General features: G+C 54.7%; 2 protein-coding genes across 4 annotated transcripts; both read right to left on the bottom strand.

The window, feature by feature from the left end:
- Positions 1-206: 206 nt before the first annotated feature.
- IFFO1 (intermediate filament family orphan 1) lies at positions 207-15,261 on the bottom strand. 3 transcript variants are annotated; one of them, XM_084878021.1, is made up of 9 exons: positions 14,415-15,258; positions 10,013-10,073; positions 9,773-9,868; positions 8,649-8,789; positions 7,288-7,469; positions 7,099-7,219; positions 6,598-6,693; positions 1,863-1,993; positions 207-1,201 (listed from the first exon to the last, which is right to left on the bottom strand). In XM_084878021.1, the coding sequence occupies exons 1-9, from the start codon at positions 15,206-15,208 to the stop codon at positions 1,096-1,098; spliced, it is 1,728 nt and encodes a 575-aa protein (XP_084734147.1). In that variant the 5' UTR covers positions 15,209-15,258; the 3' UTR covers positions 207-1,095. The 3 variants fall into 3 exon arrangements, with proteins under 3 accessions (XP_084734147.1, XP_084734146.1, XP_084734145.1); XM_084878020.1 differs by having other exon boundaries at positions 7,288-7,445; positions 14,415-15,250; XM_084878019.1 differs by lacking the exons at positions 207-1,201; positions 1,863-1,993 and adding an exon at positions 5,521-6,046 and having other exon boundaries at positions 7,288-7,445; positions 14,415-15,261.
- A 513-nt stretch (positions 15,262-15,774) lies between these two features.
- Positions 15,775-25,041, bottom strand: NOP2 (NOP2 nucleolar protein). The gene is made up of 16 exons (XM_084877285.1): positions 24,893-25,041; positions 24,545-24,654; positions 23,401-23,446; positions 23,132-23,220; positions 22,718-22,959; positions 21,099-21,154; positions 20,829-20,980; positions 20,533-20,732; positions 20,319-20,408; positions 19,536-19,623; positions 19,315-19,455; positions 18,609-18,748; positions 18,375-18,464; positions 18,100-18,222; positions 17,763-17,991; positions 15,775-16,529 (listed from the first exon to the last, which is right to left on the bottom strand). The coding sequence occupies exons 2-16, from the start codon at positions 24,648-24,650 to the stop codon at positions 15,874-15,876; spliced, it is 2,448 nt and encodes an 815-aa protein (XP_084733411.1). The 5' UTR covers positions 24,651-24,654; positions 24,893-25,041; the 3' UTR covers positions 15,775-15,873.
- Between the last annotated feature and the right edge of the window lie 201 nt (positions 25,042-25,242).

The following is a 25,242-nucleotide window of genomic DNA, read 5'->3' as shown; positions in this document are numbered from 1 at the left end:
TGAAACTTCGGTTTTTGTCCTGGCGAGTCTATTTTGAAGTGGCGTTAGAAGTTTTAAGTTTAAAAAATTTGGCTCTCAAAAATTTCAATCTGTTGATACTTGGCTCTTTTGACTATGGAGTCTGCCGACCACGGAACTAGCACATTACCTCGCAGGACTGTGTAGCTACCGCCGGAAAGGGATTCAAAAATCAGTGACATGAGGCATTCGATAAATACTCTCCAGTTTCATTCACGGTAAAGATTCCATTCACATGTGTCAGCTCACAGCTCCCCCGGCAGTTATGCTAAGGTCTCAGTCCCGTCTCCCCAATTTCTCCAAGGTTTTCCCAGTTCAGACATCTCTGCCTGTTGGTCTGTGTGGCAGACACGGAGGAGGCACTTCTGCTGATCCTTGACACTGAGACCCTGAGCACACGCACACACCTGTGTACGCACACGTATAGCTTCACCTTCTTGTCACTCAGTCCTTGGGAGACAGGAGCTTCCCATCTTCTCGATATTGCACCCAGTCAGACCCAGAAGGGGCTTGGAGACCCCTTCCGTATGGCATTTTCATGATGGAGGGGTCTTGCCGTATCCTTACTGTCCACAGGCAGGGGACCGGGGCACTTGGACAATGAATTTGTACCCTGTCCAGCCCCACTGCCTCACCTGCCACAACCCCTCTCCCACTGCCAGTGTCGCACATGCCCGTGGCGTCCAGCCTGACCCACGCGTACCAGTGCCTGGCCAGTTAGCACCAGGACAGGACCGGACGTGAGCGGGCGCTAGGCCGCAGGGGTTGGGGATCTGACCGTTGCATTCCTTGTTCAACGGGAGGTTGGGGGGCCACAGTCGCGCTGGCAGGTTTTAAAGATGGGAGGTCAGGAGGGCCCGGCTGTGGCCGGAGTCGCCTGGGAAGGGCAGGCCGAGCCTTGCCCCAGGCACCCTGGAACCTGGAGGGGCCTCGGGCCAGGAGAGGGAGCCCGAGGGAGGGTGGCCTGTCCGGGGCCGGGCCCGGTGCACCGGGACAAGTGACGTTCCCCTCTGCGAACCCCAACTCTGCGTGGAGGTGCGAGGTGCGTCCCATCGGGGTGGGGCCCGAGGCAGGGCCCTATCTCAGGGAGCTGTCGGATGAGACGTCTCGATCGGAGTCCTCAGTCTCGCTGGGCGGTGGCGGCGGGTCGCTGGGCGGGACGGCAGTGAAAGCAGGAGACTTTCTAGAAGAAAACACCAGCTGTCACCCTGGGGCGGGCGGGACCCTCTGAGGCGGACACTCCTCCCCCTCGGCCGGCCGTGACTCTCGGGCCAGGGCAGGGGGACCACGGAGAGAGGGTGGGTGCCGGGCAGGGGCGTGGGGAGGGGGCCGATGGGGAGCCCTTTATCTGGAGGACCTGGGCGGCTCAGGGTCCGGGAATGTTTGAAGTAAGAGATGCCACCCGGGCCGAGCGCACTGACTGGGCGGCCTCCGCTTTCTGTCTGTTTATAGAATTTCTATGACTTTTTCTTTCTTTTTTTTTTGTTGTTGTTGTTGTTGTTGTTGCGGGTGTTACTTACATGGTCAAAGCACAAACGATGGCCTTGACTCTCGGCAAACACCTACCTCACACCCCTTCTGCTCCTGGTCAGCTCTGAGCTGCCTCTCACCAGGGAACCACCAGAGCGGGCGGCACTGGGAGGTCTCGGCTGCTCACCAGCCGCAGACGGACACCCCCTGGGCCTCATGCCCGGTGACCTCCCCTGAGGGCCACAGCCGGAGGCGACGGTCACTGCGGAGGGTCTTTAGGGCGTGCCCGCCGAGCGGCACCGGTCCCCCGCGGCCGCCCTCGGAGGAGCGTGAAGGACGGTGGGCAGCACCCTCCGCGCCGCGGGGGCCCTTACCGGTCCCCGGACTGGGTGATGAGCCGGCGGCAGGTCTCCATCTGCACGTCCAGGCCCCGCTTCATGCTGCACATCTCCATGTACTCGTGCAGGTGCCGGTTCATGTCGTTCTTGGCCGTGGCGAGCTCCAGCTGCGGCAGGGGCGGGGCGGGGCCGGCAGGTCAGCAGTGACCCTGCCTCCAGCCCCCGGGAGGCCAATGGGCCAGGAGCACCGCGGGCAGGGGGGCCAGGCAGCACAGCCGAGGGCTCCGATTTATTTTACTTATTTTTTAAGGGTTTTTGTTTGTTTCTTTTTTAGAACAAATTCATATTGTTTATCTTTTTTATTTTATTTTTTTCATATATTTTATTGATTTTTCACAGAGAGGAAGAGAGAGGGATAGAGAGCTAGAAACATCGACGAGAGAGAATCATCGATCAGCTGCCTCCTGCACACCCCCCCACTGGGGATGCGCCCGCAACCAATGTACTGAAGGTCCTGACCGGAATTGAACCCAGGACCTTCAGTACGCAAGCCAACGCTCTATCCACTGAGCCAAACCGGTTTCGGCATGAGAGCTCCGATTTAAAAATAAATCAGCCCTGGCCGGTTTGGTTCCTTGGATAGAGCGTAGGCCTACAAACTGAAAGGTCCCAGGTTCGATTCCGGTCAAGGACACCTGCCCGGGTTGTGGGCTCGATCCCCAGTAGGGGACTTGTGGGAGGCAGATTCTCTCTCATCGTGGATGTTTCTCTCTCTCTCTCTCTCTCTCCCTCTTCCTTCCTCTCTGAAATATATAAAAATATTTTTTAAAAATAAAATAAACCAGGCTCAGCCAGTGTGGCTCAATGCTTGAGCATCGATCTATGAACCAGGAGGTCACGGTTCCATTCCTGGTCAGGGCACATGCCCAGGTTGTGGGCTCAATCCCTGGTGGGGGGGGCGTGCAATAGGCAGCCGATCAATGATTCTCTCTCATCACTGATGATTCTCTCTCTCTCTCTCCTTCTCCCGTCTCTGAAATCAATAAAAATGTATTTTAAAATAAAATGAAAATAAATTTGATCGAGGCGGAAGGCTCTCAATATGCTGTCGTTCCTTCTAGTTTTCCAGGCAGTCTTTGCTACAGAGGAATGCAAAGGCATCTGCCCAGGCCTGCAGTCTTTCCACAGACTGGCCGGAGCCAAGAGGAAAGGAATGTTCACCCGCAGGAGGGAGGGGGGAGGGAGTTCCTGAGGGGGGGCGGGGGGGGCTGTCTGTGGATGGCCTTACTTTCTGCCTGAGGTTCCTGCATGGCCTGGCTCACCCCTCACTCCCCACAACCTGTGTGTGCCCCTCACTAAATTGGGCCACGGGCCTTACTGATCTCCACAGGTGCACACAGGTGCACGGCCGACCTGGATGGGCAATGGATTAAATGTGACGCAGCTACAAGATTCATGCATGGAGGAGGACACCTGTGCGCACGGTTGAAAAGGGTTCAATTCTCTTACCATCCATTTTCTCATTATCTTCTATTTTTTTATTTATTCTTATCCTCACCTGATATTTTTATTTTATTTTACTTATTGATCTGAGAGAGAAAGAGAGAGTCTGAGAAAGAGAGAGGGAGAGAGAGAGAGATCCAGTTGTTTTCTTATTTATGCATTCATTGGTTGATTCCTGTGTGTGCCCGGACCAGGGATCAAACCTGCAACCTTGGGGTATTGGGGCATGGCTCTAACCAACTGAGCCACCAGCCAGGGCCAGCTTTACTTTATTTTCTCACTTGTAAGCCATTTCAGAGACTAACAGCAAGACCTGCTGCCAATACCGAATGTCCTAGTGGTATAAAATGTATCCCAACGTCAGAAGTGTTACATGTGGGGAAAACAGGGGGCTCAGAGTCCAGGAAATACGGCCTCCCTCCAGGGTGAGAGGCAGGCTGAGAGGCAGGGCTGGGAGGTGGTGCAGAGGCTGAGAGATCTGGGCCAGAGACAGTCAGCTGCCTCTCTTTGTTTGGAGGAGAAGGGCAGGGCCAGGAGCAAGGCGGAAAGAAACTGCCTGGAGGTCATTTGCCTGACTGCCCGAGAGCAAAGAGACAGGGCTGGAAAGCAGCCGTGAATAATGGGAGCTGGGCAGAGGAAACCACCCATAGCTAATCTGAGCGGACAGACAGAGGATGGAACTCGAAGAAGAAGTAAGTGGGTCACAGGGCAGATGCAAGAGATGGTCAGGACAGGGACCTGGATGAGAGCGCAGCCTGCTTCCAGAGCTGGGGTTCCAGCTGGGGTTCCACAATGGCAAGCCAGAGGAGCAGGACGTGCTGACTGTGCCAGCCAGGGAGGGGTCTGATCCACCTGCTCTTTTCAGGGTGTGGGCAAAGCAGGTTTACAGATGTTCGTAAGAAGGTAACACAGTACGTAAGTAACAACACAAGGACAAACTGTTCCTCGGACTCACAACCGTAGTAGACCTGCTTTTGCCCACTGTCTATTCCATCACCGACATATAATAGATTCTATCGCAGCACAAGGCTAGGACTGCCACCTGTTGTCTCTACATGTTTGTCCGCCCCCGTTGGTCCACACAATTCAGGCGGAGATGCGCACAGTTTAGGAGGAATCCACGCCAGCCCACGCTGAGACCCCTGGGTACGCGGAGGGGTGGGCGGGATAAGGCTGGGAGCACATGAAGAGGAGAGAGGAGGTGAGGGAGCAAGAATTCTCTCCCACCCTCCACCCTGTGCCTCGGCCTGACCATCGAATAATGGGACAAGCCTCCGCCTCACTGACCCTGAGAGATCAAAGGCCACAAAGATAAAGGGGCCTGGGGTGGTGGCCCAGATGGGTTACCAGGAGCAACACCGCAAACAAAGCCACCACGTGGGCTCTGCTGACACCCCTGATGGCACCCCACTGGGAGAGCGGAGGAATCAAACATCTTTAAAAGCAAGCTTCCTCTTAGGATTTTCGTTTCCTTCTTTTCCCATCAGGCTGTAAACTAAGCCCCTCTGGTCCAGGGGAAGGAGCAGGCAGGATGCAGCCCGGACCACTGCTCCGAGGCCCCTGCTGGGGAAGGTGCGGTGAGAAGGTCACACCTTCACTCAGGTCCACGGAGGGAGGGAGGAGCAGGGGAGGGAGTCAGGCAGGGAAGGCGGAGGCGGTGAGAGGCGTAAATGGGAACGTGAAGGCCAGCTCTCCCCCTCAGCCCTCCGCAGGCGGCGTGAACCCAGGGAACTGAGCACTGGCCGGCGGCGTGAACCCAGGGAACTGAGCACTGGCCGCCGGGCTCAGGGGGCTATATGCCGCCCTGTGCACCTGGGGCTGCGGGTTTGAGCCCAGTCAGAGCACAGACCCAGGTCATGAGTTAGCACGCTGGTCAGGGTGCATACGAGGGACATTTCTCTCTCACATCAATGTGGGTCTCTCTCTCTCCCCTTCTCTCTCCCAAGTCATCACGTGAGCCTTAACAAGAAACTACAGCCGAAATCGGTTTGGCTCAGTGGATAGAGCGTTGGTCTGCGGACTGAAGGGTCCCGGGTTCGATTCTGGTCAAGGGCATGTACCTTGGTTGCGGGCACATCCCCGGTAGAGGGTGTACAGGAGACAGCTGGTCGATGTTTCTCTCTCATCGATGTTTCTAGCTCTCTATCCCTCTCCCATCCTCTCTATGGAAAATCAATAAAATATATTTAAAAAAAGAAAAAAAAAGAAAAAAGAAAGAAACTATAAACACTTAGCACTTGTCTGTCTGGGCTAAAAACAAAAGCAGGTTTGGCTTAGAGGAGCAGGACCACGGGCAAACATGCCAGTGGGCTGGAGGGGGCGGAGGATTACGGGAGTCTGCCGGCCTCATCCCCAGTCGGTGCTCAGGGAAGGACCCTGGGCCAGGGCAGGAGGGCTCACAGCATCGCCTCAGCCTCCGCCCCCCGCAACCCCTCCATCCCGGCGCCCCAAGTCCTTCTGGAGCCCCCCCCCCCCCTCCCCGGCCTGGAGTTTAAGTAAAAGCACCGGCTCCACCCGCCACCTCTAGAAGGTTCCTCAAGGCCGGGGAGTACGAACTGAGCTCCCCCTTTTTGGCTCAAAGGCTGAGCTGAAGACGCGGCCACAGCAAGCCCACCTGAGGGGGTTCCATGACGGATGCTAACTCCACAGGGATGTTACTAGCGGACAGACACTGCCCTCGCTCCACGGGCGCCATTTCATTCCGTCTTTAAGCAACCCTGGGGGGTGGGGGGTATTACTAAGATTCCTATTACAAATAAAGCAACAGGCTTAGCCCTAACCGGTTTGGCTCAGTGGACAGAGCGTCGGCCTGAGGACTGAAAGGTCCCAGGTTCGATTCCGGTCAAAGGCATGTACCTTGGTTGCAGGCACATCCCCAATGGGGGGCGGGGCGTGCAGGAGGCAGCTGATCGATGTTTCTCTCTCATCCATGTTTCTTAACTCTCTATCCCTCTCCCTTCCTCTCTGCAAAAAAAAAAAAAAATCAATAAAAATATATTCTAAATAAAGAAAGAAAGAAACAGGCTTAGAGAGACTAAGGAGCCTGTTGAAAGTCGGAGTCGTAGCAAGTGAGAGAGCCGAGACGTGAACCCAGCTGTCTGCCTCCCTCCGTCCTGAGGTCTGAACCCACCGGAGGAACAACAGCGGGGCGCTCACAGGGAGGAAAGGAAAGGGGGGCCTGGCGTCTGGGGTTCTGGGGTTTGCAGGACGGGACCACGGAGGTGCAGCCCCGCCCGCGGCCACGCCGAGCCTGCACTGGCGTCCTTACCTCTATCTGGTCGATGGTTTCCTGATACTCTTTCTCCCGGGTCTTGAACAGGGACTCGGTGTCTTTGATCACCTTCTCCAGACTGTCCTCCGGTTGCTGGAGGAGAAAGGGAAGCAAGGGTGGGGGCGGGGCAGAGGAGAGGGATGGGGCCGGGCGGGAGGGGGGCATTCCCCAGGGCCAAGGAGGGGGAGAGAGAAAGTCAGGTTAAAGGAAACCGACCGTCGTTAAAAAAAAGGGGAAAGCGTCAAGAAGAAGGGGAGATGGGAATGGGGGGGGGGGGATGAGGACAATTTTGTGATACCATAATCAATAAAGAAATTAAAAAAAATAAACATTAATTAATTAATTAAATTAAAAAAAGAAGAAGGGGAGAAGCAGGTGAAGCATGATGGCCACAGAGGGAAAGCAGAGCGCGGAGGGGAGGAGGGCCGGGAGGGAGGGGGGGGGGCAGCGAGGAGCTGGAGGGGCGGGATGGGGGCCCCGGGCCCGGCAGGGGGTTACCTCTCCCTGGGCCTCTGCCGCCGCCATGGCATAGCCTGAGAAATCCTCCCAGAGCAGCAGGGTCTCCTCAGTCTCCTCCCAAGTCAGGCTGTCACAGTCGTCCTCAAAATCATACTCCCTCCTAGAGACAGGGAGCCCGGGTCAGGGGGGGCCGGCCTCGGGCGGGGGGCGGGGGCCTGCGGGACTCACAGCTGGTTCAGCATGCGCTGCATCTCCTCGTTGATGCTGAGGGCCGCGCTCTCCTCCTCATCCCCCTCGGGCTGGCGGGGCCCGGCGCTCTCCGACAGGGAGGGCTCCTCCTCGGTGGCAGCCTTGCGCTCCCGCTTCCGCCCCCCCATGGATGGGACCTTAATGGGAGACAAGTGCAGAGACTACAGAGCCGAGGCCGGGTGCGTGAGGAGGAGGGCGGCGGGAGGAGAAGCAGGACCAGCGGGGAGAAGGGGAGGCGGACAGAGAGAGAAGACACAGTTACAATGGCAGGAACACAACACCGGTCACCGAGGGACAGGCACACGGACAGACGGGCACACAGACAGACAGGCACACAGTCAGACGGGCACACGGACAGACGGGCACATGGACAGACGGGCACACGGACAGATGGGCACAGGGATGGACAGGCACACAGACAGATGGTCACACAGACAGATGGGCTCAGGGCTGCAGACTGAGGGAGAAACCGAAGAGACAGAAACAGCGGTGAGGTGAGAGACACATGGCTTGTTGTGACGTTAGGATGTGCACAAATGGCTAATGAGGATTTTTTTTTTCCTAAAAAAAAAAAAAAAAAAAAAAAAAGGTCTTTCTGCCAAAACCGGTTTGGCTCAGTGGATGGAGCATTGGCCTGCGGACTGAGGGGTCCCGGGTTCGATTTCGGTCAGGGGCATGTGCCTTGGTTGTGGGCACATCCCCGGTGGGGAGTGTGCAAGAGGCAGCTGATCGATGTTTCTCTCTCATTGATGTTTCTGGCTCTCTATTCCTCTCCCTTCCTCTCTGTAAAAAAAAAATCAATAAAATATATTAAAAAAAAAAAAGTCTTTCTAATGAAATGGCTGAACAAAAAAGCAAGGAGGAAGATACGGTGTTCACAAAGGAGAACCTAAGCAGCATGTCCAGATCTGGAAGCCGGAAGAAGGGGTCGAGAGAAAGGAAGCGGAGAGGAGGAGAGAAAAGGGGGAGAGCGGGGGGACCGAAAAGGGGAGGAGTCTGCGCTGAGGAGCCCAGCAGGTCGGGACCGATGGCCGAGGCCTGGGTGGTTCAGAAACAGGGACTGGGACATTAATAAGCTGCGTGAGAGCAAAACTAACCAGTTTCTTCTGTGGGGAAAGCCAGAGAAGGTGAGAGGAAGAGAGAGGAGAGGAGGCAGACAGAGGAGAGAGGGGGAGAGACGGGTTAGAGACAGCTTCCGAACTCCCTTCAGAGGCTGCTCTGGCCCCCCGGCTCGCCCCACGGGGCCCCCTCGAAGGAGGACGGGCGGCCACGAGGGGAGGCCCCCCGCCCGCCGGCCGGCCCTCCCGAGGCCCCCGGGGGCGCGGAGGCGGCGGGCTCACCTGGAACATCTGGATCACGTCCTCGCAGTTGCGCTGCTGGGCCACGTCGCAGAGCTTGGCGGTGATGTCGATGCGGCGGCAGATGTCCATGTCCACCTTCATGGCCTTCTCCTGGATCTTCTCGTCCAGCTCCGACAGGTTCTGTGCCGGGAGCAGGGGGAGCAGTGAGAGGCAGCCCGCAGGCCGCACGAGGGCCGACGGATCCCCCTGGTCCTTCGGGCCACACCATCGCCAAGGCCGTCGCCAAGGCCTCCGGCGGCACGCGGCCCGCGGGTGCCCTCCACACGGTGCCCTCCGGCTCAGGCGCTGACTTCTGAGCAGCTGGCTCCCTGCCAGATGGGGAGCCCCTGGAGGGCGTGGCCCGGAGCCCAGGACGTGTGTGTGGGGGGGTCCCTCTTGGCACTTATGTTCCGAGAGAGAGAGAGACTCCTGGGCGTTAGGAGAGTGAAGCCAGTGCAATAAGGACAACAGCGGCTGACACTTATTTAGCGCCAAGTGTGTGCTAGCTAGCCCGGTGGTCGGCAAACTCATTGGTCAACGGAGCCAAATAGCAACAGCACAACGATTGAAATTTCTCTTGAGAGCCGAATTTTTTTTTAAACGTAAACTTCTTCGAAGAACGCCACTTCTTCAAAATAGACTCGCCCAGGCCGTGGTATTTTGTGGAAGAGCCACACTCAAGGGGCCAAAGAGCCGCATTTTGCTGACCACGGTGCCCTGTCCTCAGCGTTATGATCGTTATGATCATCATCCTCATTCTGCAAAGTACACGCCTTCACTCCCCCCACCCCACCTGAGGGGGAGGCCGGGGGCTGAGGAACCCGCCCGCGGCCACACGGCTGGAGAGGGGCCCGGCCGGCCGGGGCACGTGCCCCTAACTTCCTGCTGAACCAGCTCCGTGATGGGGGCGCGCTGCCTCCCCAACACCAGGGGCCGTGGCCCTTCTCTTTCTCCCCAAGCACTGGGCGGCAAAGGAAAAAAAACGGAAGTAGAGCAAATCGGGGGTGGGGGCGGGGTGGACCGGAAATGAACAGGCCGCACCCGGCGGGGCTGCGGGCCGGCTGGACAGCCTGGTGGTGATGAGCCCCTCAGGGGAGAGGGCCAGGGGCGCTGGCTGCACTCACGTTGCTCATAAGCCCTTTGAAGACCACCAGCTCCGCTTTCAGCTGCTGCACCTTCATCGCCAGCTCCTCCTGGCAGGCGTCGGCCTCCTGGGCCTCCTGCGCCAACAGAAAACCGGGCGTCAGCGGCCCTGCCAGGGTGGGAGGAAGGTCAGGACGAGGCAGGAGGGTCCAGGAGCCGGCTCCAGGGCCGCGGGGCACCGGGGAGGGCGGAGGGAAGCCCAGGCGGCGGGGCGCCCTCACCTCCTGGAGCTCACGCACTCGCTCTTGCAGCTGAATCCGCACCGTGTACTCCTCTTCCCACCTGGCAGACAGGGAGGAAGGCGAGAGCATAGGGGCGGGGTCCCTCCCGGTCCCTCACTCCCCGCTCCCCACGTGTCTGGCTCAGGCCTCAGCCCCTGGGTCTGGTGTCCCGAGAGGAGGCGGCGCCGTGGGCAGGAATGCCTGGCAGGCCGGGCGGTGGCCGGCTGCAGCTGTCCCTGGCCAACGCCGAGCGCACCAGCTGCCTTCCCGGCACCTCCAGGCCGCACACCAGCCGCTACGTCTGAGAGCAACTGCCAGTTGCTCTGGTCCGTCACACGCCCGTCCCATTCAGGCCCCGGCCCGGCCAGCTGTCCGTGGGCCTCATCCCCCATGTCCTGCCCACACCCGGCCCGGTCTCCCACCTTCAGCGGCACAGATCCGGTCTCCCGCCTCCTGCCTGCACCAGGACAGAGCTCCTCTAGCCTGCTGCCCTGCCTCGCGCTCGGGGCCATTTAACCCTGTAAAAGCAGCTGCAGGACACACACCGCGTCAACAGGGATGCCCGAGAGCTGGGAGGAGACACTCAGTCCACCCCCGCACGCCCGAGTCCCCGCTACAGGAGCTGGAGGGAGGTGACCGTGGAGAGCAGGAGGTGGGCCTCCTAAGCACCCAAACCCAGAGGGAAGGGTCTCGTGAATTAGCGGGTGGAGAACCAGAGGTGGCAGCTCCTGGGACCCAGGATTCGGAGACTAAGACCACCAGCAGGAGCCCTAGCCGGTTTGGATCAGTGGATAGAGTGTCAGCCCACGGACTAAAGGGTCTGAGGTTCGATTCCAGCCTGGGTTGTGGGCTTGGTCCCCAGTGGTGGGGGGCATGCAGGAGGCAGCCGATCAATGATTCTCTCTCATCATTGATGTTTCTGTCTCTCTCTCCCTCTCCCTTCCTCTCTGAAATCAATAAAGAAATATATATATATATATATTAAAAAAAAAAAAAAAAAAAAAAAAGCCGAAACCAGTTTGGCTCAGTGGATAGATCGTCGGCCTGCGGACTGAAAAGTCCCAGGTTCGATTCCGGTCAAGGGCATGTGCCTTGGTTGCGGGCACATCCCCAGTAGGGGGTGTGCAAGAGGCAGCTGGTTGATGTTTCTCTCTCATCGATGTTTCTAACTCTCTATCCCTCTCTCTTCCTCTCTGTAAAAAATCAATAAAATGTATTTTAAAAAAAAAAAAAAGACCACCAGCAGGAAAGCAAACACTCTCGCCACAGGCAGGGTCTCCGCCCAGGACCAGGCCTCTCACACAGGGTGGTCCCGGGTAAGCAGGTGCCTGGTCCGTTACATCCTGAGATGGAAGGCTAGCAGTGGGGGCAACACCGCACCCCACAAGGCTGGCTGGAATAGCGGATTTCTCCGACCCCACTCTTGCCACATTCTCTAATATGGTTTTATTGATTTCATAGAGGAAGGGAGAGGGAGAGAGAGAGAGAGAGAGAAGCATCAGTGATGAGAGGGAAACGTGCACTTGCTCTTGCAGCTGTATGCGCACCAATGATAGGCTGCCTCCTGCATGCCCCCCACTGGGGATGGAGCCCACAACCCAGGCCTCTGCCCTGGACCAGAATTAAACCCGGGACCCTTCAGTCCTCAGGCCGACACTCTGTCCACTGAGCCGACACTCTGTCCACCCAGCGAGGACCTGGCCACGTTCTGGGAAGATTCTTCCAGCCTGAGGGAAGGCGGGGAACTGCACCGAGAGAATCTTCAGTGTCAGAAAGGTGGTTAGGGAGTAGCGAAGAGGACATAAGAAAATGGAAATCCGAGAGAACGTATTCTGTAGACACGGATTCAGTCCTTGCTTCCCCTCCCTCCACCTTTTTCCCACCTCGCCCTCACACCATTCCCTGGCTCTCCCTCCAGTGGCGCCTGGCTCTCCTGTTCCTCACCCGTATCCGCACTGCAGTATTCCTAAGAATAACTTCTGCATCACCCAGGCTGCCCCTCCCAGTTGGGCAGGGAGAAGGCAGCCAGCCTGGCCACCACCCTGCCGGCCACCACCCTGCCAGCCACCACCCTGCCGGCCACCACCCTGGCCAGCCACCACCCTGCCAGCCACCACCCTGCCGGCTCAGCGTGCAGCCCAGACAGAGCACAGCCTTTCTGGTTCCCTGCCACCCATGTCCTTCCCCGAATGTATTTTCTTATACAAGATCCTTATCTGTCCTGGCCTTGTGTTCTTTATCTATACCATAAAGGCTTGGGACGGGGTACCCTGGTGCCACTGACAGAGGGAAGTTAACCCTGGACAGGATGCATCAGGAAGGGGGAAGCACTGTTTGACAGTGAATTCAACAAATTCAGCAGAAACTTACGTAAGGAAGTTATGTAAGGATTAAGGCTAATAAAATCTTACGGGATAAAAAAAAAAAAAAGAAAAAGAAATCATGGGAGCTCACTAGAATTCTATTTACACTCCAGTCAGACTGTTCCGCAAACAGGTTCATTTTGACCTCCATTCAAATCTGTCCTCACTAAAGAGGTTCCCTTAATATGTAGGATTTGGGCAATTTCTGTATGTTCTGTATTTACCAACCACCTCTCTTCCAGATAAACGGTATCCTTGAGTAAAGTGAGGAGGCAGGGGCCATTCCTGCCCAGGAAAAACTGAGGCCGGGAAAGAGAACCCCCCCCCCCCGCCCCCCAAGGTCACACAAGGGAGGGGAACTGAAAGTAGAACCCAGGAGGCTTCCGCTCCCTCCCAGCTTAGTGTTCAAGCCGTGGCCAGGCCTCACAGGCCACAGGCAGGAGCCGGTGTTGCTATAAAGAGAACAGAATGAGGGCAGGGGATCTGGGGGGAAGGATGAGTGACTGCCAGTGTCACGCACCAGACAGCTCTAGCTGCGGGGCCCTCTGCACAGCAGCCTGCTGCAGTGATGAGCTCATCAGTCCCCAAGGAATAACTCTTTGCTGCCTGGACAGCTGGACACTCTTTCAGTTAAAAAAAAAAATGGCCCTAAGAACAGCAGTTGTTCCTGTGGTTGTAGAGGTATTCCAGAATTGTCCGTGTTGCACTGCTCACTGTGTTAATGAACTCCGGCTGGGGCTGGGGCTGGGGCTGGGGCTGGGGCTGGGGCTGGGGCTGGGGCTGGGTGGATTCCCAGAGACACTCATAACATGGCCTACAACTAAGGACGCCAGTATGAGGACAAAACTCAGCCTCAGAAAGCATGCGGATCTGTGATCGGCTGGACTCTGCCTGAAGGTTGTCCCTGGACCCCCATAACTTCCCAGAACATTCAGCCAATCCCCACCAGACAAATCTCCGCTCCTCAGCTCAGCTGCAAGGGTAATTCCCGGACCTGCCCACTAGGGGTCAGAGTAGCTACTTAGGAGGTTACAGCTGAAGGCCCCCAAACCAAAGTTGGTCATCTTCCTCCTTGACCCTGGCATCAGGCAGAGTCTACAGAAGGCTTACTGCACGAGTGCCCCTGTCCCAGCAGCCTGCTTATCAACCCTCTAAGGCAGCCACTTGGCACACAGCCAGCGCTCTAGCATGGCATCCCTTCACCTGGCCTTTTGTGCTACCCCGCCAGGTTCCCCGCAAAAAAGCCAAATCTTCATCCTCAGAAGGTGCGAGCCTGCCCCCAGCTGCGGCACATTCACAGGCTCCCAACTTCCTCCTCCCGCTCCTCTGCTGACTGTTCTCAGAGCCTCCGCCCTGGCTCTGCACTTCTCCCACCAGCCCCACAACTACCAGTCCCTCCCCTTTCCCTAGGGAATTCCCTTGACTCTTTCTTGCCCCATGTTTCTGACCTACTCCAAGCAATGCTCTGCGGTCCTGAGCTTCACACCGCGCAGGGACCCAGACTCCGTTCCCAGCGCTGCTTGGGGAGCCCTGGCAGCGGCAGGATCACCCCCCGCACCGGGCAGCCCACCTCGCCACTCCCTCCTAATGCCACATTAGACTCCCAAGTCGAAGCTGTTGCCTCTGACTCTCCATCCGTATGTGAGCTCAGATCACAAAACCACCCGAGGGCTGACACTGATAAGCAGTACCCCTGATGTGGCTTCTCAGACCCCTGTCCCTTTCACACCCCACAAAACCCCCGTTACACCCTCCTCCGAACACTATAGAGGAGACAGAAAGATGAGTCAGAAGAAATCTATGAATTCCCCACAGTATTCCGCTCCCAGTCTCCTTCTTGTCACGGGTGTGACTTCTGCATTCTCTGCGGATCCAGGCTTCCGGGAGCCAGTGCCACCCAGCCACTTCCAGCTCATCCTTACTCTCTCGTGTTAGTCCCCCCTGATTCTGGGGCGCCAGCTGCCCTCCTCCCCGCACCTGCCCTCCTCCCCGCACCTGCCCTGGCCCGAGTGTGGCAGGACGCTCAGCCAGCATCCTACCTCCGCTTGTACTCGTCCCGCTCGCGCTTCACCTTGGCCAGCACGTTGTAGAGGGCGCGGATCTCGGGGGTGATGGTGTCGATCTGGACGCCCACCCCGTCGGGGTGCACCCAGGACAGGCCAGGCCCCTGCACCAGCATGGGCTCCAGTCCCGGGCCGGCCCGGCGGGCGTGAGAGAAGGACCAGATGGTGCCGGGCATGAAGCGGGATGGCGAGGAGAAGGCGGCGGAGGCGGAGGCGGAGGTGGAGGCGGAGGCGGAGGGCGAGGAGTGGCAGGTGGCGGCGGCGGGCGCGAGGGGTCCGGCGGGCGAGCGCGCGGGCGAGCCCAGCACCCGCGCCGACGGGGTGCAGACGGCGGCCGGCCGGGCGCCCAGGGGCAGCCCCAGGGGACGGATGGGACTGACGAAGCCGGTTTGCACGGCCTGGTCGCGGCGAGCCAGGCCCCGCCGGCCCGGCTTGCCGCCCTCCAGCGCCTGCTGCAGCTGCTTCTCCAGCAGCCGGTTGCGGCGCTCCAGCTCGTGCACCTTGGCCAGGAAGCAGCGGAAGCGGAGGTTCAGGGTCTTGAGCACGTTGATGTTGGAGCCCAGGTCGTTGCGGAGGGCCATGGCGGCGGGGGGCGCGGGGCCCGCCTCAGGCGGCAAGTAGGCAGTCGGTCCCGGAGGGGCGCGCGGCGACGGGGTCGCGTCCCCACCCCCCGCGAAGCGGTCGCCTCCCAAAGGGTCCCCCGGCGGCCCGGCCAGGCCCTGCTGCTCCTGCTGCAGGAGGAAGAGGTTGGGCCCGAATAACGGATTCATGGCTGCGCCTTCTGCTGGGAGATGGAGCCCGGTGCAGGGCAGGGATGCGGGGCGAGGGAGAAGGGCCAATGAGGCGCCCGGGGGACGCAGGACAGCCAATCAAACGGCTCGACAGAGAGGGCAGAGGTCAGGGGGGCGGGGGAGGGCGCAGAGGGAGCCAATGAAATGCTCGATCTGAGGTTGGCACCTAAACTTTTCCGGGTCCGAGGCAGAGTCCAGAGCTGAGCAGACCACAAGCCAGCGCTTCTCTTGAGCACCAGACCCCAGTCTGTGCGGATCCCAGCCAGGGTGGCCAAAAGGCCCAACCCTCCAGTCCGCCATGGGTCCTGGTGGCAGGAAGCCCATCTCCCCACACCCCTATCTCCCTCCTCTCCCCAAACACCCTACCTCCAACTCCTGGCCTCTCATTTCCGGGGTCCCTGGAGTCTCAGGGGTCTCAAGAGCCTAAAACTGACCTGATTCCTCTGTATACCACTGTCCCCTCTTAAGAGGATCCGTCCCACCCTCCCACCTCTACCCTTAAAGGGGCAATGCTGGTACTCGGCCCCCTCAAAAAACACAGCGACCAGAGATTGTAAAATGTATATTAAATTTCATATGCACAGTGGGAAAGCCATCCTCACAGAGGTAAGAGTTCCAACACCAAGGAGCACCGCAGTCTAGTTTCACCCATCCATTGAAGACGGCAGTGGCTGAGATTTTCTCCTCTTTGCTGGTGGGGGCCGGCTGGCACTAAGGGAGGACAAGGTAGGAGTCTGGGGTCCCTTGGGGGTGCCATTCTGTTTCTGGAAGGCAGCTTTCTTGGAAGCCTTCTGCGGTACCTGCTGCTTTGCCTTCTGAGCCCCTTGGGACTGAACACAGTTCTCAGGCTTCCAAGTGGCCAGAGCCTTGGGGAGGGACAGCCCAGAGGGCAGCTCTGTCTCCATGCCCTTGGGAGAAGCATTCTGCCTCCGGAAGGCAACTTTCTTGGAAGACTGCAGTTTAGGTGCCCGTTGCTTTAGTTTCCCAGTCACCTTGGGTTTTCCGATCACTACGGCCTTTTCAGCTGGCTGCCCATTACCCTGGAGCTTGGAGGAGGCTTGGACCTTTGGGACAGAAGGTCCAGTGGACAATTCAGAGTCTGCCCCTTTGGGGACACCATTCTGCTTCCGGAACGAGGTCTTCTTGGGATGTTGCCGTTTCTGCAACTGCCGCTCTGCTTTCACAGCCCCTTTGGCCTTCTTGGCAGGCTTGCTGCTGCTCTCAGGCTTGGGGGTCACCTGACCTTTTGGGTCAGGCACATCTGGGTTTGTAGGGGTGGATGTTGCAGAATTTCCTGGGTCTAAAATTAAACAGGTTATGTGAGAAAAAGGACCTCATCACTGGGTCTTAATCATTAGTGGTGGAGACAAATAGAGGAATTAAAATAAGGAAACTGCCTGGGTACTGTTTCTTGGCCAAGCGTTCGACATAACTGAAAGAGTGCCTTAGAGTAGACTACCTGGCTTCCCTCAAGTTCTACTTGAAGTCTGCATTAAAGAGAAGGGTTCAGCCAAAACCGGTTTGGCTCAATGGATAGAGCGTCGGCTTGGGGACTGAAAGGTCCTGGGTTCGATTCCGGTCAAGGGCATATACCTTGGTTTGCGGGCACATCCCCAGTAGGGGGTGTGCTAGAGGCAGCTGATTGATGATTCTTTCTCATCGATGTTTCTAACTCTCTATCCCTCTCTCTTCCTCTCTGTAAAAAATCAATAAAATATATTTTTAAAAAAATAATAATAAATAAATAAATAAATAAATAAAGAGAAGGGTTCACTACCCATCTTTGGGTCAAAAAGTTTTAGAGGAAGGAAGCTGTGCCCCTGAGTATAGCAGGTAACAAGAAATTCTAACACATAACTAGAAAAAAGCTATTAAGACATAAATGAGTACTCACATGTTAAATATGTACTTTTAAAGTTAAAACAAATTTTAACTAAGGTTTTTGTTAACATTCAGATGTGACTTTGTAAGGGGCATTACTAATAAAGAAAAAACCCAACTCAATAAACCATGCAGTTTGTATCCAGAGCCGCTCACTTCTCCCTCTGCCAACTAAACCCGGGTTATATCCCAGCATTCAGAGCTCAGCACACCCCACACTTCCCCTTGAGATCCAGGACAGACTCCTCAAGATGGCCGAGAAAACAATCTGTAATTAGTGTGATGGGCTCAGAGAACGGACAGTTCTGAGGAGTTTTACTGCCAGCCCAGTGCTGACCGTGCTGGACCAGGAGAGGTCCATTACCAGTAAGGTGACCCTGGGCCAAGAAGGAAGAGAAACCACAACCCGCATTGGGAACGTATTTAGTGATGAGCAAGGGCAGCCACTAGGTAGATAAAGGAGCAGGCCGGCATCCACACGAGCACTCTAACACCCTCCGATGGGTCCCAGCTCAGGACCAAGCCTGGTTGGATGAAAGGGGTCTCTTATCCAAGCAGGCTCAGGCTATGCTAAGGATGGCAGAAATCCTCCCTTCCCCACAGTCACACTGAGTCCTGAAAGGCAGAGATGATGGGTAGAGAGATCACTTACCTGTTTGGGTCTGGGGAATAGAATTGGAGAACTTCTTGAACTTGGCAATAAAGAAACCATCCATATTGTGGGTGTGGGGGTAGAAGCGGCGGGTGGAACGCAGGGAGGGGTGGAAGCGTCTTTCTCGAAAGCGAGTGAAGCCCTCTTGGCCAAAGTCTAGACCCGTGGGCACCAGCCGCACATTCCTCTTTTTCAGGGCATAGTCTACCACCCACTCGTTCTCCTCCACCTGGACATGTGGGGGAGACAGAATGGAAGGAAGAGCAGAGCTGAGCTGAAGGGAGCTAAGGGGCAAGTCTTCCAGCCCTGCCCCCTGCTCTGCCTGCAGAGGCCTCACCATGATGGAGCAGGTGCAGTAGACCAGGTAGCCTCCTGTCTTGGAGGTGGCATTGACAGAGTCGATAGCACTCAGGAGCAACTCCTTCTGAAGGTGAGCACAGCGCAGGACGTCCTTCTCGTCCTGCCCCAGGGCGAAGACCCGAGTGTCAGAATTCCAAAAGCCAGTCTCAGGAAGGGAGGTGAGCTGCTGGGTGCCCCTCCACCTCCCACTCCTGCTCTGCAGGGCCCAGCCCTGACCTCTCAGCTATTCCCACCCCCACCCCAGCTCCTCACCTTGTTGGTCTTCACAGCTGGGTCCTTGGAGATGACCCCAGTGCCACTGCAGGGAGCGTCCAGCAGTACCCGGTCAAAGCCCCCCACCACCTGGAGGAAAAGGGATGTTAATCACCGTTTTTAGTCACCTATCCTGCACCATTTATTTCCGAGAGGCAAGTCTAAATATTCACGTCAGGAAGGGGGCAGGTGAACTGGAAGACGCCCCAGAGAGATGCAGAGAAGGAGCCCCACCTTGGGGAACTGACGCCCATCATAGTGGCTGATAATGGTGTTGGTGACTCCCAAGCGGTGCAGGTTACCCACAACACTCTTGAGCCGCTCAGCATTGGCATCGTTGGCAAGGATCACACCTGTGTTCTTCATCAGCTGGGCTGGGGGAGGGAGGGTCAGTGCTCAGCAGCCAGCTCCTCTGCCCCCACACTTGCTAGCACCCTTCAGCCCAGGAACCCATAGGTGAAATCTCATCCCATCAGCCCTGCTCCCCACTGCCTACTGCACGGGCCTCCCCAGTCTGCACTGACCCCTGGTGATGAGCACACTCCTCAACATGGGTTTTCCCATCGTTATTGAACATCTCTCTAGGCCCACAGACTAAGTCACTTCTTTTAAGTGTTAATAGCTTAATAAAAAAAAATGGTTAAAACTAATTACTATGCCAAGTATCTCTATATGTATATCTCAATCAACCCTTATCACCCAAGCATAATATAATAGCCAACCCAAACACAATTACCACCCCATTTTACAAAAGCAAAGGTTTGCCCAAGGTCCTAAGTGCCACCCACAGGGCTGGAACTCAGGCCAAAGCCAGAGCCTGTACTCCTCACCACTCTGCCAGCTGTCTGTGCAGCTTCCTAAGAACCAGCGAGTCACCAACCCCATCTACTTTCAAAAGCAGAGAACCAGACAGACCCTACTCCTGCCTGCTTTCTCGTACCTATGTAGCTGGTCTTTCCTCCAGGGGCACAGCACATGTCCAGGATCCGCTCATGCTCCTGGGGTGCCAAGGCCATGACAGGTAACATGCTGGAGGCTCCCTGAAGCATGTAGTGCCCAGCCAGGTACTCGGGAGTAGCACCTGCAGAGGAGGACCTGTTTGTTTGTGACACGCTGGGAGAAGGGCAGAGGCAGAAGGGCTACTGGTCAGGGAACACTCACCAATGGGCACTGAGGAGTCATATACCACTAGTCCGGTCTTTGACCACTTGCCCAGGGGATCCAGGTTAACCCCACGATTGATTAGCGCCTGAAGGTAAAGAATGAAGATTTTTAAAGCCTTAGAGGTTACCATGTCCAAAAAACAGATGGAGATATGAAAACCTGGTCCTACCAGGAAGTCTGTGGTACAAGTCCTAGATCTCTTAGAAAACAATCACCACAGACTCGCTGAAAGCAATTTCTCCTCTCACATCCCACCCCATCCCATCCTCTGGTGTCCTGTTCCTTAGCCTTAGGCTTTAATTCAAGGTCTGAACTCCACCCCACTGGCACAGACTGGCAGCTCCTGCTATTTCCTATAACATACCCAAACTTAATCCTATTGGTCAGAGCACATTACAGATAATTATCAGGTTATCTTCGTACAGGAAACATGAGACACATGGGGAACTGAGCTTTAGAAACAGGACTCTTTAACCCGGGGTCCTTGGGCCCTTGGAAACAATGAGCTTAAAACAGCTTCTCAATGATCTAAAAGGCAGACAAGTCCCTCCCATTTCTGAGGTAGCACTTTTATCCTTATGCAGATGTCTCAACTGTCCAGGGAGCAGAGGCTAAAGGGAGAAGTTTTCCACTTCACAAAGGTCCTAGGCCCCGAGCCAGCAGGCCTATGCAGGTTTGCCTCCTGGAATCACGTTTACACCAACAACCGGTACCAGTCAGGGTGGCTAACAGAAGTCAGTACCTCCCAGAGACAAGCAAACCTCAAAACCCACCCCTCACCTGAGCAAGGTCTCGGCGCCGGGTTTTCAAGGTGTTGGTCCTGAGGGTGATGGGCCGAGGCACCTCGTTAGCTTCTAAGAACTCCACCAGCTGGTAAAGCAAGATGGCAAGGAGCAAGTCAGGGAGATAAACACACAGGGAGCTGAGGCCGCTCTTCCTCGGGGTAAGAAGAGAGGTGATAACAGGAAAGCAGGAGCATTTGGCAGTTCAGTACCTCAGACAGAGGGAAGAGGTCCATGAGCTTGCCAAGCAGGAAGTCTCCATAGGAGTAGTAAGTGGCCAGATCCCGCTGAAGCCGGTGCAGATATTCAGCTCGAGACCGACCTTCCTCCCGCAGAGTCCCAAAATCACGCAGCACTCCCACTATGTCTTGGATGCGCTTATGAATTCGTTGCAAGTCTGGAGCCTGGGCACGTAGGTCCGTTAAGAAACTTTCCTAATGGCCCAGGGCCTGGAAATCCCCTCCAGCAAGCACCTTTCCCCACCCCTCACCCCTCATTGTAAGGATATCCTGCTCCACATCCCCAGCAGGGGGCAGCACAAAAGGCTCCTCTTCATCCAGGTTGATCTGCAGGCCCCCATCTGTCTCTTTTTCCTCTTGGGGCCCTGACTCAGGGGACACTTCCTCCTCTTCCTCAGTTTCCTCCTCACTCCACTCTCCCCTAGAAACAGGTCCAGGAACAAAGTGATTCACAGATCAAAACAGACACCTCTTCCTTCCTCACCTTTCCTTCATGCCAGCCGCTAACTATTCTCCGTTCTAAAGTTTTCAAAACTCACCCAGCAACAGCTTCCTGGGCCTTCTGCTTCCGAGCAGCCCTTTCAATGGGCAGCAACTAAAAAAGATGAGAGGCTGGTGAGGTAGAGCTTGCCCTCCCACCAACCCACTGGCACTTTTATCTCTGTATTTTATTTTTTCCTAAATACAAATGTAACACTTGCTCTCAGATGGTAAGGAATACCCTGAAGAAGTGAATTTAAATTCACAATACTGACAACTGTTGAAACTAAATGATGGATTCGAAGGGTTCCTTAAACTGTTCTATCTACTTCTGCATTTCCCTTTGCATTAAGAAGTTTAAAACATGAATACACACCCCTATGTGTACAAGGAGGACAAAAACTGTCCTTAGGCATCTTTTCTGCCATATTTTCTTCCACACTTATTTTTTTTAAGAGAAGTTTTGTAAGTTTAATCGAGCCCAAATTGACAATTGCCGGGAAGCAAGATCTCAAATGCCCCCTATTCTACTTTTCCTACGTTAAAATCATGATACGTTTCCAAATTTGTTTCTTGCCTTTTCTCACTCACAGATAAATAGGCATATTCAGACATAATGGCCAAATGTTAATTTAGCATAAGTCTACTGGGTAGTTTGAAATTTTCCAGTTTTTCGCATTAGAGTCCATGCGGTACCTCAAAATCTCCTAATAGGAGCTCTATAGAGAGATGGGGGTTTGTGGGTAAGGGATGCAAACTGGAACTTGTCTTTTCTTTTTAAATTGATTTTCAGGGCCTTTTTAAGAATTCTATATAACTCTTTATATTAAAATTCTCTAGTAACGCATCCATATACTAATTGTGGAATAAATAACTTCTTACACCTCAGTAAATAAATCTGTCCACATTTTGGATCATTTCCTAAACGGAATTACTAGGAAAGTTTCTGGCCCTGGCTGGTGTAGCTCAGTTGGTTGGGTATTATCCCGTGCACGGAAAGGTTGCCAGTTCGATTCCTGGTCAGAGCATGTGCCAGGGTTGTGAGTTCGATCTCAGGCATGAAGCAGCCAACCGATGTTTCACTCTCACATCTCTCTCTCTCAAAACCAATAAAAAAATATTTTAAATAAAAAAAAGTTCCTAAGGTTCTCAGCAAATGCTTTATAAAAAATGTGTGCAGGTCCTAGCTGGTTTGGCTCAGTAGACAGACTGTCGGCCTGTGGGCTGAAGGGTTTGCTTCCAGTCAAGGGCACATGTCCAGGTTGCAGACTCATGGTTGTGCAAGAGGCAACCGACCAATGATTCTCATCACCGATGTTTCTATCTCTCTCTCCCTATCCTTTCCTCTCTGAAATCAAAATCAATGTATTAAAGTGAACTTTTTTTTAATGTGTACATTTCTATTTCCATCAGTGGGGTACCAAGTGTCCACCTTACCACATCCTCATTAGCACTGAGCATTCTCATATTTTTCTTAATGCATTCTCATATTTTAAAATGCTCCATCAAATAGCTCATTTAAACATGCACATGCCCTGGAATGATGTAAGGTGCTAGGAAAACAGTGTTAAAAAAACCTAAAATCCTTTTTTTCTTCTCGTGGTTATCCTTGTCTCAAGAACCTGGAAAGACTAAAATGCAAGGATTGCTTCCTGAACATCTAGAGAAATAAACTCACCTCCTCTTCATCTTCGTCCTCTGAGTTGGAGTCTGTTCCATAGTCATCTCTCATATCAGCATCACTGTCCTCAGAGCCCCAGAGGTCCCCCTGGCATACCACACCATCCTCTTCAGAGTCTTCCTCCTCCTCTTCCTCATCACTGCTATGGACTGGTGCTGGGCGCTTCTTGCCCTTAGCATTGTTAAATAAGGGCTGGGCTCCCTTCTTCCCAGGTGTCTGGAGAGCTCCTGCAGAGATCCCTAAGGGTTTGAAGAAACCTAAACTAATGGTAGCCACACACTGATGGAGCCTGTACTTTCTACCCCCAAGAATATCCTCTGACTGCTTTCACTGCAAAAATGATCAGCAAGCCCCTCTCTTCCCAGGCCCACAGGACTCTTCATGTAGCACCCAGCTCCTATTTTCACTGACCTTTTGGTAGCTTTCCAGGCAATGGTTTGACCCCAGAGCGCTTATTCACTTCAGGAGTTTCAGCAGAGCCCAGCCTCCTCTTGGCTGCCCTGAAAATATATAAGGACAGAGGAAATGGAATACACCTGCAGGTTCTGGCATTTCCCATCACAAGGAAGTGTGACAGCAGTCCCCAAACACCCTTTTCATCAGCATCATCACGTGGGATCATGTGGCTGAAGATGAACAGTTTCAATTTAATCTATGTAAGTCTGGTCATCCACACTCACCTCTTTCGAGCACGGCTAGACAGCCTTTTGGAATTTTCATCACCAGCTGTAGAAGAGAGAAAGAGAAAGAACAGGAAGTTACAGGGAAAATAAAAAACAGGAAGGACAGAGGAAAGAAGTGGGGAAAGAATTAATGAAAGAGAGACAATTCTAATTCACTGGATAAGAAATATAAAGGAGATGACCTCCATCTCATTGTTCAGCAACCAAATCCAAGACTTTAGATTTCAATAAAGAGCATCATCACCATTCTGATAACATAGATTTAAAAGCTAGAGTTATCTTCTGCTCTTTCACTCTCAATTTAACTGGTTACCAACCACTGTAGATTTTACCTTTACAACTGCCGGTTTTCATACATTTTCCAAGAAATAAAAGGTTTAAATCTCAACCCTTCATTTAGTAACTGTATGCAAGTAACCTCTCAACATCCACTTCAACAGTGCCTTTCTCACAGGGCACTAAGAGAATGAAGCAATGTGTCCAAAGGGCTCAGTACAATGCTCAGCTCAATGAACTGCAGCTTGTCTCCAACGTGCAATGCAAACTACCTGTCTCCTCTACTAGTCTTCCAAGAAGCGGACTGTTCACCTGTGGGAACCAGATTTGTGTGCTCCCACCTCCATCCCCTCCACAAAGCAATTCACAGGAACTGGCCTGTCCCTTTCCCAACTTCAATTTGCTAGAATGTCACCCAGCCCAGCCAGTGGCTCAATGGTTGAGTGTTGACCCATAAACCAGGAGGAGGCAGCTAATCAAAGATTCTCTCTCATCACTGATGTTTCTAACTCCCTCTCCTTTCCTCTCTGAAATCAATAACAAATATATTTTAAAAATAAGTAAATAAAATGGCATCCATTCTTCAAAACCCATGTGCTTAAATCTAAGTTCTCTCACTGCGTGAGGACACCTTCATTTGGACTCCTTTCGAGTTAAACCTCTCCTTGTTATGAGTACTTGTGTCCCTGTCGCTTCTTCCCTAAGCTCTAAACGCTGATGAGGGGGTTTCATTCATACTTATTCCTAAAAAAGATTCCACTTCAACAGGAAGCGGAGAGACTAAATAAAATGAAGGTTATGCATGTATATGGAAAACGCGGCGCACAAGCTGGAGAATCAGAAGGCATGCTTGACCCTCCCTCACCTGCAGGCAAGAACCTGGCGAGCTCGGTCTCGGCGCCCTTCTGTTTCCGGGCCTTTCGGCCGGGCCCGCGCTTCTCCTTCTTGGTAGGGTCCAATTTGCGCCCCATGACACTGGGGAAAAGAAAAATGGGAGTCGCCCATGTTGGAAAGGGAAAGGCAGACCGCAGACGCGGCGTATTAGTGTGGGAAAGGGCATCATCTCCACCAAAACCTCGATTCAGACCAAACTCCTTCCACGACGAGACCCGGACTCCACGCCATTTGCACAGCGTCCCTGTCCTCGCGACCCAGCCCAGGCCAGCGCTCCCTCCCCCGACTTCCTCCAGAATCCTCCGAAGCCTCGGCTCACCTGAAAGCGGGCCCAGGCCCGAGACGCGCCTTCAGCAGCAGGGACAGCTACCCACGTGCAGTCGGAGGCTACCGTTCTGACGCCTCTCCCAGGAAGTTTTACGCCGACGCACGAAGCGCGCTCGCCGGGTGGCCCCGCCCCTTCCGGTCGCCGCGGAACCCGGAAGGCACGGGCGCCCTGGGAACGCGCGCCAGGCTGTACGAGTGCTGCCGGGGAAAGTTCGGGAGCGGACCACTCTACTGACTCCCTGAGGGAAGGCAACGGAGGCGGAACCGTTCTCAGCTTCCGCGCCCTCCTCTGCCGGCCTTGGGGCCTTGGCGTTTTGCCTCAGTGCATGTTTCAGTTGGGAA

Source organism: Pipistrellus hanaki (assembly GCF_964339955.1).
Source record: "Pipistrellus hanaki genome assembly, chromosome: 3".
NCBI classification, from domain to species: Eukaryota; Metazoa; Chordata; class Mammalia; order Chiroptera; family Vespertilionidae; genus Pipistrellus; species Pipistrellus hanaki.
Note: the sequence above shows the minus strand (reverse complement) of the source record. Positions and strands in the feature narration are given on the sequence as shown.

Bases quoted from the DNA above. Each gene is read 5' to 3' on its own strand.
- IFFO1 (XM_084878021.1), bottom strand. From the start codon at position 15,208: ATGAATCCGTTATTCGGGCCCAACCTCTTCCTCCTGCAGCAGGAGCAG. The intron at 10,074-14,414 runs GTAGGATGCTGG...CCTGTCTGCCAG, and splicing joins CGGGACGAGTACAAGCGGAG to GTGGGAAGAGGAGTACACGG. The intron at 9,869-10,012 runs GTGAGGGCGCCC...CTGTTGGCGCAG, and splicing joins GAGTGCGTGAGCTCCAGGAG to GAGGCCCAGGAGGCCGACGC.
- NOP2 (XM_084877285.1), bottom strand. From the start codon at position 24,650: ATGGGGCGCAAATTGGACCCTACCAAGAAGGAGAAGCGCGGGCCCGGC. The intron at 19,456-19,535 runs GTGAGTGTTCCC...CCTCCTCTGCAG, and splicing joins TGACTCCTCAGTGCCCATTG to GTGCTACTCCCGAGTACCTG. The intron at 18,223-18,374 runs GTGAGGAGCTGG...GCCCTGGGGCAG, and splicing joins CAGCTGTGAAGACCAACAAG to GACGAGAAGGACGTCCTGCG.